Source organism: Rhea pennata, chromosome 2 (genome assembly GCF_028389875.1).
Source record: "Rhea pennata isolate bPtePen1 chromosome 2, bPtePen1.pri, whole genome shotgun sequence".
NCBI lineage: Eukaryota > Metazoa > Chordata > Aves > Rheiformes > Rheidae > Rhea > Rhea pennata.
Window position 1 is genome coordinate 15,454,513 of NC_084664.1, and position 18,327 is coordinate 15,472,839.

The 18,327-nt window shown below is 37.3% G+C and overlaps 1 protein-coding gene across 17 annotated transcripts in view; it reads left to right on the plus strand.

Annotated features, from left to right (window-relative positions):
• PARD3 (par-3 family cell polarity regulator) overlaps positions 1 to 18,327 on the plus strand; it is a 470,717-nt gene that overhangs the window by 204,206 nt on the left and 248,184 nt on the right. For 13 of the 17 annotated variants that reach the window (XM_062568908.1, XM_062568913.1, XM_062568911.1 and 10 more), the window contains one exon: positions 1,905 to 2,036. The exons of the other annotated variants lie outside the window; for them this stretch is intronic. In XM_062568908.1, coding sequence (XP_062424892.1) covers positions 1,905 to 2,036 — 132 coding nt within the window. The remainder of the gene's footprint in view (positions 1 to 1,904; positions 2,037 to 18,327) is intronic. 17 annotated transcript variants of the gene reach the window in all.

Consider the following 18,327-nt stretch of genomic DNA (forward strand, 5'->3'; position numbering starts at 1 on the left):
CAGTCGTACAAAGTGGTGACTGACTTCCCCTATCCCTTTTCTAAACAAGACACCGACCAAGTTTCTTTCTAGTTTGCTCTGCGTGTGTGTGTGTTTTTTTTTTCCCTCCAGTTGTTGAACTAAATCATTTACAGCAGAATAATTTTTGATCATGGTTTGTTAGGATGGTTTCTTGTGCAGACATTTTATTGTAAGGGTATATGCTGATTGAATTCAAGCTTTAATTTCTTGAAATGGAAGACCTTTTTCTAGTTTTTTTTCTAGAAAATAATTTGTCATCATTTGAGAAAGCTTAAGTTTGGTACTTACGAACAGAGACAGTTCTCATAGTAGAAGCTTTGGAAAGCTACTACCTATCACAATAGTAGCGACAGTTTAATTTCCTAGCAAAGTACATTGTATATTTGCAAGTGATAAAATTATAAAGAACATGCGAGGACAGACTTGGTGCTACAGTCTGTATTCTAGAATATTAGGCTGCTATTGTGCCAAAAATGAGTAGTATTAATGTAATGAGTAGGGAAGGTAATAATCATGCTTATTGAATGAAGTCTTAAGAAGCCAAAAAATTGGCTGTGTGCTGTATAAATAAAATAATAGTTTTAAACTATGGAAGTACACTGTATTTTTCAGAGATTTTCCAGATTCCTGTAGACATTATTATTGTAAATTATATAACTGTAACCCTACTTTATTTACTTGTGAGTAAATATCAGAAAGATCAATACCTTCTCTTAACTGTTTGGATTGGTGTGAGGGTGGATAAGCAAACTTTGAGTGGCAAAAATACTCTGTTTCTGAAGAATCCTTATAGTATATTTATAATCCCTCCTTGATCAGGCAAGCGGGATTGCAGTGCCGCATCTTACTTCACTTGGAGGGAAGGAGCCTGTTGTAAATTATCGGTAGTTCCCTTGACTTTGGTGGGCTAAGGATAACTCCCATCATTAAGGATCTGCCTCTGCGTTTTTATTGGCTTTTAGTGTTTGGACTCAGGAAGGTCTAATTATCTTTAGGAGCTGAGGAATTTGTAGTTTGTGGGAAAGATGTGCAGAAAATTCAGGCTATAACTCATCAATTAAAAGAAAAAATATTTCTTTTTTATCAGTCTCAATGGGATACATGTATCTGTCAGCACAATCTCCGTCTGCTGCTGTTTTAGAAATGTGCCTGTATTTGTATGTTTTCAGGCAAGCCAGGCAAATGGAGAGAGGAAAAAGAACCCCCTAAACTGAAGAAAACAAGCTTTCTAACAGATTTTCTAGTATGAATTCTTTACTTCGTATGTTACATATAAACAGTTAATATTGTAGCATTAAAGGAAAATATATATAACCAAACGTGATCCTTCCTTTTGATATGAAATAATAAATAAATAATAAATTCAGGTTTTGGACACTCTACCATGCCTTTTTTTTTTTTTTTTCCTTTTCTTAAGACAGTACCTTGAGCAGTAAGACAGCTCTGACTGTAAAAATGATGTAAAACTGGTTAGAATCAGAGACTTAGGAGAATTGCCTATTGCCCTTAGCTGTCCCAAAGTTGTACCGCTGTAGAGCAAATTTCTTTCGGGAAGAATGAAACTAAGGAGCCCCATATTGTGAAAGCCTTGCTGAGTGTGTACATGGGAAGGGCATCCATTAGAGGTTTTAAGTTGGAAAAAAGAGGAGGCGAAGCACGAGCGGGTGCGGAGGCGGCGAGCCGCCGAGGGCCGGGTCTGGAGTGCGGCGGCCGGGCAGCCTCGGGCGGGTGGGTGCTGCAAGCACGCCCGGACCTTGGCAGCAGCCAGCTTGCTCTCTCCTTTGTCCGAGTTCCTTTCGTGTTATTTTAATAACCAGCTGCATTGTTAATGTGCAAGGACTGGTTGTTTTTTATAAGACACTTTTTTGTTTCTTTTAAAATAGAAAGATGAAAACTACAGAAGCCTACCACGAGATACTAGTAGCTGGTCTAACCAGTTTCAGAGAGACAATGCTCGTTCATCGTTAAGTGCCAGTCATCCCATGGTGGACAAGTGGCTGGAGAGGCAAGAACAGGTAATATATATGCATATATATATTACTTTATCAATCTAATCTTTATGCTAGTCCAGAGTATTACCAAGAAATATATTCTTATGTGATATTGGCTCTCTAAGTGTGGTATGAGCAGCAGAGTTATTCCGATTAAATTTGTAATGGAATCGTTCTGCTTCCAAAAGGTGCATTAAGACTGAAAATGGGCAGCTGCAAATTGTTTCATTTTTGAGTCATATGTGCATTTCTATAGTATGTGAAGTGCTGCTGTTCTTTACAACTGATACCGACAGGGTTATTTTTTTATATTATCTTGATAAACAGTTTGCTTTTGAAAAGCTAATAATATTACACCAGAGTAATCAAATGTGGACTAATTTTGGCATAGCACTTTCAAATGCTTTTTATTCTTAATCTTATATATTGATTATAAACTTGGAGAGATTGCTATCTGCTTATTACTACTACATTCATATTACTTTTAAATGTAGACTTTCTGAGACATTCAATAATTCCAGCTTATGTTTTCTGCCTTCATTAATATAAGCTGGGAGTCATGAAGAGTTAAACATCTAAAGTTAAGATTATCTAGCAATCATTTTCTATATTCATGCATCTCAAATATTTCAGTTTCTTCAAACATATAATGAAAATGCATCTTTACTATGAAGACTGCAAATATGTCAAAAACCTATATAAAATAGCTCATATGTAGGATTATTACCTGCTTTTCTTCTTCATACAATGTGACATGAAAATGTTGATGTTTTGCATTGAACATAAATATGCAAATTTTGTATTTTATAGCAGTGGTGTGTAAAAACATGATTTACTTTATAAAGAGGAGATTTGAAATGAAATTCACGATTTGACGCAACCCGAGCTTTTTACTCTGTGTCTGGTGGATGGAGGGGAAGTTTTAGAATCCAGAACTGGGCTGATATTTTGTGACTGCTCTGTGTCATCCACAAAAGTTGTATTATTATTTGAAGGCCAACATCACCAAAAGCCAGACTATTCCAAATATTTTTTATTCAACCTTCTTAATTAGACAAGAATTTTTATTTTATAATTGGCTATGGATTTATTTCAGTTCATGTACTTTACAAAAAACCTCTGTTCTTGATAGCTGTATGTTCTGCTCTGCACATTTAATGATAGAAACTGTAGTGGTGGTAATTCCATTGCTATTTTCCTCTGAAGACAAGTAGAGTTAGTATAGATGAGTTGAGCTGCAGTCTCTGTATCCATATTCATTGAAATGTAAAGTTGGTGCCCAGATTTGAAGCCATCTCCTGTTACAGTTGTGTTTGCGGCATACTTTCATGTGTCATTAGATTTTCACTGTAGTAATTAATGAAACTGCTGTCTAAGCAAAAGAATTTGGATAAGGAATCTTAATAGTGATCTTAGGAAATACTGGCTATGTGATTATTTTAATATATGAACATCCATACTTTTCAAAGAAGTAATAAGTTTTGTGGAGATTTTGGTCTCCAAACAACTTAACTAGATGAGTTTATTCATCTGTTAGGTAAATAATTGGGCACTAATGATAGTCTCAAAGTGTATTTGTTACTGTAGTTAACAGACTGAAATCTGAGCTTGCAAATTTATTTCCTCTTCTGAGCAAGTTTTCTAGGATTTTTTGTTTTGTTTTATTTGTTTCATTGTATTTGAGAGAGAGCGAGAGCGCATTCATTTATTAGATTTGTTAATGAGTCGGCATGTACCTGGAAGACCAGGATCCTTTTGTGGTTTCATATCAGCAGGACAATTAATTAGACTGAAACCTGTTTACTGGGGAATGAACAGCAGAAGGAAGCCCATACCGAGGAGGGAATGGAGCACAACTCTGCGGAGGGAAGGAGCAGAAGGGCCTGGCAGAGAGTGGAGTAGTTGCAAATAGAAATATTCTTGATTATTTTGGGGAGCTTTAGCTCTAACATCTTTTTTGTCTTTGTTGGGCTTTTTGTTTTTCACTGGAAAAGCCTCTCTTACTGTTTACTATATATTTTTTTTTAATTTAGCAGAGTTTTCTGGAATGCTTGACAATAAGCAAACTAGAAATTTCAGAACATAATGACATTTTTGTTCTTTCATAATGACAAGCGACCATGCAACAGGTTTTATGCTTATATAGTACCAGTTGTTGGAACTACTACAAATAGATAATTGTGCCAGAAGCAAAAGTCCTATCACATCTTATTGTCCATGGCTTTAAGCACATTATTTGCTTCCCCCCAAATTTTTTTTGAATTTATAAGTATTCCCATCCATTTAAGTACCTAGATTGCACATAACTTTTTTTTACAACATCATTTTCCTTATCTTCTTTATATTTGCCTCTTTACTGAACCTGTGTGTTCAAAACCATAGAAATACTGTCAGTGGAAATGAGTAAGCTGAAAAGACATACAAAAAAGAGAAACTCAAATAATTAGGCTGCAGTCAATTCATTTAGCAACTTCCAGTTGTATTCCTGTGTATTCAACAGAATTGTTCCAGGGGAGCTGGAATGAGCTGTGCACCCTACCAGTATGTGCATAAAAAGTAGCAGACAGTAGGTCTGGCAAAAAATGAAAGGCAATGACAATGCCAAGAAACCACTAGGGCAGAATTGATTGCTGATATCAGGGATAATAGTCCTGGTTTAATCTGGCTTTATGGCTCTGTGGACTAGACAGTAGTAGAAAACACTGGATTCATCTTGCAGACTCTGGAGGCTTGGATGAAGGTTTTTTTGGAGATGCTGCTTTCAAAGCTTGCTGTGTAAATTCTGGCCTTTTGAATGAAAGAAGAAAGAAATCTCCAGGAGGATGTTTGTCAGTGCCTAACATAGATAAGTGTTCGCTGGAGTTGTGCTTTGAGGACTGGAGGTGTGATGTGCCAAAGAAGCGCAGCTATTTTTATGTGGCCCACGTCTCGTTTCTCATAAGCGGAGCTGTAGAGCAAGCTATAATCACTGCAACATCACAGCTTGTTCTGCAGCTGAAACTGCAAGGTATTTCTGAAGTCATTAGAGGCTGCTAGAGCAGGGGCTAATACGGGCGTAGAGTCAGATGTATTCTAGCAGTTGTTAAAGAAATCGTTGTTCTCTAGACTTGTCAAGGTTTTAGGGCCTTAAAATGGAGGAAGGCATGAAACCTGTGAAAATTTCTGGAAGTAATTGGTTTCGCTCCTATCTATTGTGCTTTACTCTAATTTAACAGAGTGCTCTGCTAAATTACAGTGATGCATCAAAGAAATGGAAAAGATTAATTCTGCCTTCTGAGTCCTTTCACATATTATGGTTCTGTATGCTGGTTAGATATTCCTACCTATGGATTGCTCACAATTTAGTTCCAGAGTCCTCTGGTTATCCACGGGGCAAACTGATCAGTGTAATTCTCAGAGAGTTTTGCTATTCCTAAAGCCCACAATGTTAAGTTATGTGAAACTGTTTCTACCAAAGATCATTATTTTGCAATTAGAAAAGAAAATTCCAAATAGGGTCTTAGAATGCCTTTAGAAACTTTAGAAAGATTTTTATTCTTGCTGTTTTGCTTGATTGTTTCACTAGTTCTCTCTTAGAGATCATCAACTACGAGGAACAAAATTTGCAATCTTTAATTTCATTCTGAAATCCTTTAAAAATGATTTTTTTTTCTTTTGTTATCCTCCCTCTACTCCTCAGCACTTTATTTCCCCCCACAACAACCAAGCTTAGAGGAATTAGTTGAAAAATCCTACATTTCTGCCCAAACTTATTCAAAGATGTGGTAACAGCACTTTTATTTGAGAAATCTTTTTCCTCAGTTCACCTCTAGAATTGCTCAGGGTCTGACCAAGTCTGTAATCATGCTGCTTGAGAGCAGGGAGACATGAAAAGGCAATGAAGGAAGGAGTTAAACTTTGCACCAATTTGTTAGGTTTAAGCACACAGAAGGCTTCTCTAGGGTGGTCATTTCAGTTTCATTAGTCAAATATTGAAACTGGCAGCAATCAGAAAACCTTGAGTTGAAACAGTATATCCTTTGCTCTGCTGGAGAGGCCAATTTCCGCAGGAGGAGTAAGAGCACCCTGCTGTTATGGGTGGTGGGAAAAGGGATGAGAACGGCAGGAAAGGGGAATTCTGCTTCTCTCCTGCTTAATTTTGGAGCGGCTGATAAGATTTGCAATGATAAGTATATGGGTTCAATTAAAACTATATGCAAATACACACACACACACGCGCACACACACACATATAAGAAAATGTATAAGCATATAAAAGCAAGATAATTTGTTGCTCGAAATGCTTAGTGGCTTATTTACAACAAGTTGTTCAATACCAATCATATTTTTGAAATTAAGAAAGGTTTAAATTTAGGGGATGAAATAAAATGTCGTTGTTATTACTGAAAAGCGGGTCTGACTCCTAAAATCCTATGAATTTTTCTATTCTTTAGCAGAAGTCAGAAATGAAAGCAGCCTAAGTATATTCTGAAATGAGAAGTTGGTTACTACTGCTGTCGTCTTGAGCAGAAATTCATTCTGCAGAGCACTGTTTTTACCATATTGCCGCCTCCTTCCTGTTAGTTATTTTTGTTCGTGACATATGTCCATGGTGAAATAAAATCCTAATCTTGTGCAGTTTCTCTGGCTCTTTTTTCAACAATTAGATCAGAAGTGCAAATAGCACTACGGACTTATTTCTCCAAGTATAGAGTACCTCCCTTCAGCTTTTATTTTCCTCAAACTAAGGCCTACTTTTGATATGGTTAAATATACCACTTAAAAACATTCAGATGCCATAAAGCAGTACATAAAGTGCATAAAACATTCAGATGTGTAAAGCAGTGTTTTAGGTTTTATTGTTACCTTGACTGTACAATGTAAAAGTCTGCAATTTCCATGCTTCATAAACTGGGAGGGGGGAAGTCTTGGGGTGGAGGCTGTTCTTATCTCAAACTCCTCGCTTCTCTCTCTCTCTCTCTCTCTTTCTTTTTTTTTTTCCTCATCTCACGTTTGGGGTGTTTTTGTGCATATTATACAGTCAAAACCTTTAATTGCTAAATAATTTCTTACAGCCTTTGACATCCCAGAGAAGTACGGAGGTATCCCTAATCTGTGCGGGATCCCAACAGAGTGGTGGTTCCATTGACTAGTGTCAGAGGTCTCCCTTGGAGAACACCTCCCTCGGTGTTGTTGCTGTTTTAATTGTTGCTGTTATAGTGTTAGGAAAATGCTGTACCGAGTGAGCTCCAGAAATCTGTATTTAGGTGTTTCAGTGTGAGTATCTGCCTGTAAATACCCAAGCTCCCACTGTAAGTACCGAAGCCGGGAGAGCTGTTCATGCCTGCCCAGAGCCAGGACCCGCGCTCGCTGAGCTGGGGCCACCCTCCGCTGCGCAGGGTCCGAAAAGGCGTTCCGGTGCCTCGGTCCCACGGGGACATCTGTGTCTGAGAAACCTCCCTAAGCCGGTTCTGCCGTGTGGGTCGTGATGCTGGAAAAGGGGCGTGGGAGGGTAGAACAAGCGTGCGCGATGGACATAGAGGTTCTGCATTTCTAGCAGCACGTGCGTCTTGGAAACACAGCCTCGTCCAGATTTAAGTCTGACTTAGCTGCTTCAGATCAAGATTTCTGAATCTAAACTCCCTTTCTATATTTAATTTCCAGTTTGTTTTTCGGGTTTTAACTCGATCTATTATCGATTTCTCTATAAACTCTATTTTCTACCTGGAATAGTTGTTTTACATCCATGTATTCTTCTGAATATAACTTAATTGTGGATATACTAACATGCGTATTTTAAAAATATTCTCTGAATGTGTGTGTATGATCACAGAAACACCTAAATAGAGGTGTTTCTTAGAGCTTATCGTTATGCTGAATGCATCAGTATGTACAGATACAGAATCGAATTTCAGACTGTTGTATGTGATGGTTTTAAGAAAAAATTAACATGAAATGTAGAAGTCTGTGCATCTTTATGCAAAACGGACATTCTTGGACATGACCTTAATTGTATATTTTGGAAGAAGATTTTTTTTTCTTGTTTGTCTTGCAGTCGTGAATGACTCTTACCTTTTTTCAGTGCTGAGGGTTTCAGTTTATGTTAGATAGGAGGTTGGAATAAACAACTTTATTGCTTGGGGACAGCAGGAGTAGTGCAGTTTTTATAAACAGTGTTTCATGCAGGCATCTGTCTTGTTCTCCTTTGAAAATAGTCTGTCGTTTCATGCTGTTTATTAAATAGGTGAGACAGTTTGGGGGCTGCAGCCTGCATCCAGATATGTGCTTTGTGTAGATATGAATTCAGTGGCAGGGTATAGCCTGATGTTGAGAGAGGCCCTTATAGTTCACAACATAAAAAAAAACGGAAGATGATTTTTGCAAAAGAGGTCATGGATTTTAGGTGTTATGGAAGAGGAGGTGCGTCAGGTTCAGATGTACGTCGTCGCATCGAGGTGAGTACGGGTACGCACGGGCACGCAGGTGGACGCAGGTGGGACGTCAAGGAAAGCTTCTGCTCTGCGTAGGGTGGCTGGTCCCAGTGCCGTTCCGACACCGGCTGGTATCGGTACGCTGCTGTTTTCCTGCCCACCGTTTTACCAAACTGTTTAAATAATCTGTGTAATGCTGTATCAGAAGTAGGTGTCTTGCGTCGTTTTCCTCTGTTTCTACTTGTTGTGTGTCGTTTCCCGTTCTTGGGGGGGTTCTGCCGGCACGGTGCGGTGCCGCGGCGCTGCCGCCCTCGGCGGAGCCCCCACGGGCCACGCGGGACGGGACCCGTCCCTGCAGAGCGCCGGCTTTCACTCCGTGCTTCACTGAAGTGCATTAGTAAAATTAAAATTTGTCTCCATTCCCTTGGTGGGTAGCACGGTTAATGAATATAGATCTAACCAAATTACAGTAATTTATTTCATTAGTTTGCAGCGCTGTAAAACTTTTCAGGGCAGTGTTGCCCTTTTATACAAACCTGAAACAGATGCAGTCCCTTCACCACTTCAAAGACCACAAAGGTTAAAAGTTTTAAGTGTATTAAACCAATTCTGTTAATTGTGTCTATAGAGGATTCTCCCTCACCCTTGGCAAAGCAGTCTTCATTTAAAATTCCCATTATGCTCCGTCTGCTTTCTAGCCTTTTAAAGAAAGTATAAACATTAAGTGATTAGTTGCGTCATTGCTGCTTAAAAGAAATTCTGCATTTTCATTTCGGAAGGTGGTACTGCTGCTATGTCATATTGGTATTTGCCTTTTTTTCCTTACATTTTACTTTTCTCTCGCTTTCTCTGTTCAACCTTTTCCTTCTTTCTGCATACCTGCTTTATAGTATACAATATAGGTACCTACAAGCAGCTACCAATCCTTTGGAAAAAGGAGATGTCATCTATAAAGCCCAACGCTTATAATCCCTCGCATGTTTTATTTTCTGATGCCTTGAACTTTTTGTCTTTCACGTCCTGTCAGAAAGATACAGTTCAAAACCTGAAAGTTATCCTCATTTTTTTTTCCAATTTTAAATCATAAGAACACCCAAGATAAAGAACTTGATTTTACTGCTAAGCCAAATTTTTATAGTTTTGCATTACAAGTCGGTCTGTGCTTAGTTACAGCTTCAGATTAGCTTAATTTTGAGTTTTGGGGGTTATTTTAACCAAAAAATACAAAATTCAATTCCAGAAGAGAATTTTTATGACTTGAAATGGAAAAAATAAGAACCTTTCCCTTTCTTGAGAGCTTTTTAAAAAGAAAATAGACTGTTTTTCCTCATAGAATGATCTGTATTTTTTCTCCTAAATGGCTAATGTTATTTTCAAGAAATATTCATATATAAATTTATCCTGGAAGTTATATTTCTTTTTGCAGTAAAATAGACCAATTTAGTCAGATAGGGATATGGATCTCAGGACTCTTCACTTCTCGCCCTAGTTGTTTTTGGGTGAGAATCAGGGAAATTACTGCTGACTCAGGCAAGCCTGTTAATTCTAACTAGAACAAAAAGGAAGTGTGAATTGTTATTTTAGTCAATAAAAACGATGACAGATTTTATCTGAATGGGAAGGTTAACTTTAACTAGCTTGTAAAATAATAGCAGAATGGTTTTTATGCTGGTGTTCTTTATCTGAGTTACTAGTAAGAAGATGGTGCTTTCAGAAGAGGCCTAAGCTGGTCCTTTTCGTTGTGGAAGGGGTAGTGATTGTGGTCTCTCATTGATGTAAATAGCCAAGGCGCTTGTTTTTAATGATCCTAGTGTGGACAAGTTATTTTAATTACATGATTGCACTTTGCTATAAAGGGGAATTGTACTGTCTAGCTTAGAGATAATAATTGAATTATATGGAAGTAATTTGTCTGGGTTTTGTTTTATTTTGGGTTTCACATTTAATCTTGATTTTATTGCTTAAGTATGAGCATTTCATTATTGGATGTAGTACTCTCTGGCTGTATTAAGTGGTTACTGTAATTTATAGGATACTTTGAGGATTGTCATGAATCCGCATGAAGTGACACAGCAAGATTTAGTGAGTGCTGCAACGAAGTGAATGGAATTACGTAATATGACCTAGCTGATGTGATATCCCGTAAGATTTTAATTTATTTCATCAGTATAACTGTAAGAAAAGATGACAAAGGACCAGCCTTGCCAATTCATTCATTGACTGATTAGAAAAGAAATCCATTCTAAATTTGTCTTAAAGCTACTTGGTGTTGCGTGTGAAATGGTTCAATGCAAACAGTTTCCAGGGCTGGGGAGGAGAGAGGAGGGGAAGAAGGGAGAAGAGCAGGTAGGTCAGTTAGGAAATCAGGATGTACTAAACATTTTTCTTTTTCTTTTCTTTGAGTTACATGCAAATTGGAAGAAATGGCAATCTTTGTTTTGTTTGATCTGATTTAATAAATAATTATTATAGTATTTTCATAAGACACAGCAGCTGTGTACTGCCTCATGGCACTGGTAAGGATTTTTGCTGACTCTTTGTTCCAAAAGAGGAAAATGGATTTGCAACTGGTGCAGTAGCTCTAGCTGAGAGTAGTTCATAGGTACATGAATTAAAACAAATACAGCACATCTACTGTTTCCTTGAGGAAGCAATAGATCAGAAATGTGATGTGAAGCAAGGGGCACCACAAATCTAATGAAATAAAGCTTTTCTGTAATATAGTTCTGTAAAGATTTTATTTTTGAAATAGATATCTCTTTTAATTTTTGATATCTAATATATTTTAAGAATAAAAATTGTTACCCAAATTTGATACCTTTTTTTTTCTAGCTCAGAGAAGATTAATATATGAGCAAAGTAAGTTTGCTATTCACATTATTTTAACGTTTGCCATTTAAGATATTGTGTGTTTTCACAGCTAAAAAATTATTTTGTCCTGTTTCATCTTTTTTTTTCTTTCTTTTTAAGCTGAATTACCAGAGATAATCGTCATGATTTTAGCTTTGCTTTTCTTTTAAACCATACCTATAATTGAGACTGGCTTTTTCTTTTGACTGCTGTCCCTTTGGTGCAGCCAGCTAACACTCAGTGCTGGGCAGCTGGGGATTCAGGTTGAGGCTCGAGCTTTGGGACTTCAGTTAGTCCTATGTTTATTCCTCCTCCCTTTCTGTATTTATTCCTTCTGCTGTGTTTATTCCTCCACTTTTCCTCCTGCCTGGGCAGTCGTGATGCTATTGAGGTTGGACCTTTTCCTTTCCTCCCAGCAGGCCAAAGGAGGGCCCGTGAGCTGTGGCCCCTGCTTCAGTCCTGAAGCCAGATGATGGCCCGCTCCAGTTTCTGCTCCTCTTCTCTAACCCAGTGCCTCCTAGGCAGGCACAACCTCTGTCTTGTCTTTACTGCCATGGACTGGAAGATGTAGCTATGATTAGTAAAGGACCTAATCTGAACCAGTAAATTCATATATATGCTATATTTACTTGTGTCTTGATGCAGTACCAGTGCAGCACTTTCAAACAGATTGGTAATAAAGGTAAAAAATAAAACTTGAGAAAAGATTAAGTAGATATACTCAATAGGATAAAGTATCCAAGTCATTTGCAATATTAATGTTAAAGCTGGCATGTGTACATATGCAGCTATTTCCAAGAAAAAAATATTTGTCCTTTTGGTTGTATATTACAAATATTTTTACAAGCTGTGAAATAAACACCTGTAGAGTGAGGTATCCAAAATGAACAAAACCTCAGATCCTTCTACTCTTTCTTCAGCATACTAGGCAGTAAGCCAATGTTGAATCACTTTATATTAAAGCTTAATTTCCTGCTCCTTTTAAACACAATCATTTGTCTTCAAAAACCTTTACTTTCCTAATGTGTAGGAATTTATGATTGCTTATAATTTCAACCCATTTATCCAAAGCACAGACTAAATTAAATGCTCCAAAAGAAAGCAGTCATATCTGTGAGCTCTTATTGAAATATACATTAAGTATTCCATCATACCATTTTTATTTATCTTGATTTTCTGGGCAATAATTATAACAACAAAGCACAGAGTAAACCCATCAGTATTTCTTACTCATTTATTTACTCTTCATCACTGTAAATAGCGCTCTCTTCGTAAAGGCTCTTTTAACTCATCCTCATGTCAAAACTGATAAAGTTTGCTAGTGGTTTGAAGGTCAGTAGAACCGGTCCCTATGCAAGAGAAACATCTTAGTAGAATATTTATGTGGGATAGTGGATATTCTGGGTAGGTGAAAATGAAAGGTATTCAAGGACTGTACAAGTGTTCTGAATGCACAAAGGCTGGTCTTGCTGTAAAGCTAAAGATCTGGCAGGAGGCACTTGAGTATCAAGAGGACAGCATAACATTTTGGGAGGTAGATTGGTAAATATTTAGATCAGGAAAAAAAAAACAATGGAATGAGTATTTCTGAATGTGTGTGAACTCATATTCCTTCTTTGCAACTCAGTTTCCTGATGATCTTTTTCATTTTACTGCTATTACTTGTGCGTTTTTCTGCTGTTTGAGGCTTGGCTGAATTCAGTGCAGTGCATGTGTCTTCAGCATGAAATTGGGACTCCATCTGAGGAAGGTGTGAGTAATTTCTGAAATCACCCCAGAAGTTCTTCTATAGTGTTTCAGCGAGGTAAACAGCAATTGCCCCAGTTCTGTCTATGCTAACTGAAAGTTGCTGTTTTTGCTGTAATGAAAAGTGGTACTGTTCTAGGTCATTTGAATCTGGAGCCTGTACAGAAGACAAATTCCGTGACAGCATCTTTCTGTTAACTAGTTAACTTACAGGAAACTTTAAATTTCATTTTATCATTCAGGGTTCTGCGTTCTTACTGCTCATTCATATATGCATATATACATACTTGTTTTTATACTAGAAATACAGAACATTAAAAGCAGACAGTTAGCAAATGTTTATATTTAGAATATTTAGAAATGTTGTCATTGATGCATAAATGTGTGTATATATATTTGCAGGCAAGTATATATTTCAGTGTATCTGTACATAACTTGTAAAAATTATTTTATGACAAATGCTTTTCTTCTAAACCGCACTGTGTTTCTAAGCACATTCAAACAGTATAGTTTTGACTCACCTTCCTGATGATTGTCCTGATAATTGTTTATTGTAGTAATTTATTGTAGTAATTGTTTTAGAGGAGAGAGTGGCTGATGTAAACTTCTTTGCAAACTAAAAGAGGTAATAAAGAAATACTATTTTGTTCTCTTTAAATTGTTACTTTTGCTTTTGTAGGTCAAAAGCAGTAAGTTTTATGGGTAAATATTGACAGCTAGACTGAAAGTGTGTTGATGGTGTAAGATGCTGTATTTTTAAATGATGTGCAGTAGTATTGATTTAATTTATTTAACAATCAGAAATATTAGTCTTAAGCAATATGTTTTAAATTTACTAGTGATAATTATTTATCTTCACTTCTGATTTTAAGAAATTTTTTCAGAAAAGCTTAAATTAAAACATACAGTTAGTACATGATAGTTTCTCAGTTTGCAAATCTTAGCTTATTTTTCTTTGTATTAGTATTGATAGTTTGAAGCATAATAACTTTCAGGTGGTTGTGGTGATTGAAATTGCAGACCTTAAGTAAGATTAGAGACCAGCGAAGCTATTAATATAGCAAAATTTAACAACGCAGAATCTTGGAAATGTGGTCTTGCTTCCATTTGGAGCATTAAGTTTAAGTATAGTTGTAAGAATGTTTCAGAAATGGTCAAATAACCAATTCATACTCAGTCCTATAATATTATAAATCTGCAAATGGATTCTGTGAGTCACCTCTCTTATCTCATTTACACAGTTAAATTTTTTTGTTGTTGTTGAAGACATTAATTTCACAGTGTCAGATAGCTTAATTTTCTTGCCTTATATTTTAGTAGACTGGCAGTACAGATATCACTATGTCTGACACATCATTTATTTCTGTGCAATACTGTGGCTCTTGTGCAGCAGTAGACTGGCCCAGAAATCACAATCTGGGATTATTATCTTTGTGTATCCTCAAGGAGTAATATTTTAAAGTCACTGCATCTGTTGGTACTTAAGAGTATGATTTTTACTTTTTATTTTTGCCAATTTTTACCATCTGCATGTCTGTTCTTTGGCTCCTTGATTTAATTTTTCAGTTTAATTTCTCAGTTGAGCTGGGATTTCTTTCTCTTTCTCACACATGCTCTTTTTGACTCATCCGTGAACTTGCATTTAAAAAAAAATTATTTACAGCAGTTGCATAGAAAAATTCTTGGCCTTCACAATTTGGATTTTTTAATGATAGCTTTTATTGAGTCTTTTCTAGTAAATGCATGTCATTTTTGGAAGTCAAGTAACTTTTATTAGACTGTGCTTAAGATTTGAAAAATTACTTTGGAATAAATTGAAGTATTTTGGCGGGAAAAGCTAGCTGGTCACATTAAACACATTCTAGTCTTTCATACTCATTTAGTGTTTAATGCCCAAGAGGGAATAATTTTCTTGAGAAATTTGTGCTATAATCATAAACAGACATAATTCAGTAATTTTCTCATGAAACACTGGCTGAAGTTTTGGCGCTAATGACTTGATACTCACACAAGCAGGAACATTTTTGTTTAAAATCCAAGAAAATACCAATGAAACACATTAAAATAGAAACAAAACACACATACATTGTTTACAGACTGTTTTCAATAAGAGGAGATGTATCTTCATCAATTAATAGAAGGCTCATGAACTTAGGCATGTTCTAGCATTTCAGTTATGCTGGGCTATCATCTAATGACAGAACTTGAGTCACATCATAAGCTTATTCCTGACAAGGGGTGGGCTATGGATGAACTATGAATGAGTAATTTTTTATTTCAAAAAATTACTTTATGTAAATAACTTTTTTAATGTATAAGAGTAACTATATGACACCTCTATCAAATATTTTGCTTCTGTGTGTGTTTATGAATATTAAAATCTCCACTACTGCTATGATTGTTTTTTTGACATACCTAGTTTCTTCCAACTTGAAATCTACAGTATTCCTTAAGGTCAGATTTAATGGCTTTTTAAAAAGAAGCAAATGATAAAAAGCAATAAAATAAGCAAATACAACTATTTTTGTAACTGAATGTTAAAGTCTGGTTTTATGTTCTGGCATACTTGCTTGCTCATAATTGACTTTCAGACCCAAATATGGGTCTGCTTCCTTTTCAAACTTCTTCTAGTTTCTCATGAATATTTGTGTAATGCTGCCAAACACCAAAGTTTGAGAACTTACCAGCATTAACAGGTGATAATGTGTCCTCTTTTGCACACTAGGCTCTAATAATGTCACTATGCTTTCTATTCTGTGTGGTCTACTTTGAATTATTTTTCTTAACGATGTAGACTGCTAAAAGCCAAAAGAAATACTCTGTTCACTTGAGAAGATGTGCTTTCGAAGGGAAGCGTTACGGGGAAGTTCTGTGCAGCAGAATCCATCGTCTCCTCGTCTGTTTAGTTAGGCCTCTGCGTTGTTTTTCTTCCAAATACACACCTAGACCATTTTTATTATGTTACGAAACTGAGAAAACATTCTGCTTTTACACTGAGTGACTGGAGCTTTCACTCCCACTAAATCATTGTTGTGGCTTACTGAAAAAATTTTGTTTTGGTGGAAGAGGAGCATTAGCGCCTTATCTTAAATTCTCAGTTGCCCTTACAAAAATCCTAGTAAGGTTTTCCAGTTTTACTAATAAAGATTCATGCAGGCTCTGTTTGAGGGATATGAGAAATGAGGTACAATTTAAACTTCCTTTTCAAAATTCGAGTGCCAAAATCATACCTAAAGTCAAGGATTTTATTACAGCCAGGTTTAACCTCCCTATCCCCTGAGAAACTCTCCTTTACTGGTGCTGTAAGTGATGAAAACTGGAAAACCAAACCAGCACACGTTTCCTGTTGTACGATGAAATGAGCACTGAATTATTACACTGTAATAAGGGCCATGCACTGATGGACTTAATTGAGAAATGATAATATGTGATCAAGGAGATTGTTGATCTCTGTTTCCCTGCGGCTTGAAATCTTAGAAAGTTGTATGTTTTCGGTTGAGAATGAAAACTGTATTTTAGGATTAGCACTGGATTAGCGTTGGGATTAGTTCACAGCTACGATTTGTTGTCCCTAGGGCAATTTAGATAACGATGGCTGAGATGCTCCCCTCCGCCGCTTTTTCCCTTGCCTGGCGGGCGGCGCGCGGGCCGGCGCTGCTGCCTGGGAAGCTGGGGCCGTGCTGCCCGCGCGTCTCGGCTCCCGGAGCGCGGCGCCGCCTTTCACGTGCCCATCTCCCGCGACTCGTCCTCGCTGCGCTGTTGGAGAAGGCTCAAAAAATTGTAGTATTTGGCCTGTGTGCATGCACACATGGTGAATGTCTGGGAGCATGTAGTGCTGTTTGCTTACAGGTGTGCGTACGTTGTTCCTTTGGTAGATTTTTGCTTTTCTTTGAGCTGAGAAAATTCAAGTAATGTTGAAACAGGGAGACTCTAGGTGGAGGAGAAAGGTCCACTGATGTCTAGCAGTGCCCAGTCTGTTGCTCCTATCTTGAATCCAGTCTGTTTTAAGTCTATCCATAATCCACATCTTGACTGCCAGATACTCAGTCATGCTTTATTATGCATTTGAAAAACCTTTGGGAAGACTAGATGTAAACCTCGTTTTTAGATAGAGGTACCCGTTGGTACTGGTCCCTTGAATTCCCGGAGGGTAGGAAGAGTTAAGTTTGATTCATTTCCCACCCTTGTATTGCAGTCATTTTCTGCAACACCGCATAAGGATTGATTACCATGGCAACAGTGTTTTAGCTTGTACAGCTATGAATGTGGTTAATGATAATAGAATTATCTAGTCACTTTAAATCCTGTTTTATTATTAGGTCATCTGCACCATCCCCTTGCTATATGCTGAGTTATTCCTTGTAGCGTATCTTGTAGCTTTTTGTCCCAGCTACTTTTACATACGTTTAGCAGTGGAAGTTCTGCTCCTTCCCTTGGGAAACTTTCACAATCTGATATATCACCCCATTAAGGATTTTCTTTTGATATTTAGCCTCATTTCATCTCACTCCTCCCAGCTACATGACTTTGCACAGTCTGGAAGTTCTAGTCCAATCTTCTTGCCTGCCAAGCGATGACAATTGATCCCTCTTGTTCCTTACCTGTATTTGGGCTTTTCAGGATTTTTTTCATGGGAAAAGCAAAGTTCTAAACTCATCACTTTTGTTCTTTTTGTTGCATCCTGATCGTTTTGTTATCAGAATAGCTAGTACTAAAATACTCTTCAGGTGGTCTGAGTTTGTTAGGTAAAGAGCTTCCAACTTTCCAGTGGTTAGAAGTCTTTGGTTCAGCATATGCACCCCAGGAACATGTGTTCTTCCTCGTGGCTGTATGCCCCACTGCATTTGATAGCAGTGAGTAATGAGTGGGAAGATGCCGTTTCTAAGAGAGAGTTGCTCCACAGCCTTTGTCACAACCCAGCAGAAGCATCCTTTCAGTCTTCTGGTCTGGTCTGACCAGTGTAAGTGTGGGATAGGCACAAATATCAATATAATTCTACACATATGTAGATTGCAGAGTTTATCCTGTTATGACTTGCTCTAAATCTTTTGTAAATTTGTCATTTTTCCACCATCAAAAGAAATATTTTCCAGCCCTATTCAAAGAGGCGTAACCGTAGAAAAGAAGTTGTCCTTCCTTCCTGAGCATTTTGTGCTCTGTGCTGATTGGCCAGATCAGTTTAAAGCAGCAAAAAGGAAGTAATTTTTACACAGCTCTTCTGTTGTCCCATGAGGTTGCCTGCAGATGTGTTACATCATTGTAACACTCCTCACCTGCCTTATTGAAAATAAGCGAGAATTCAGTAAAGA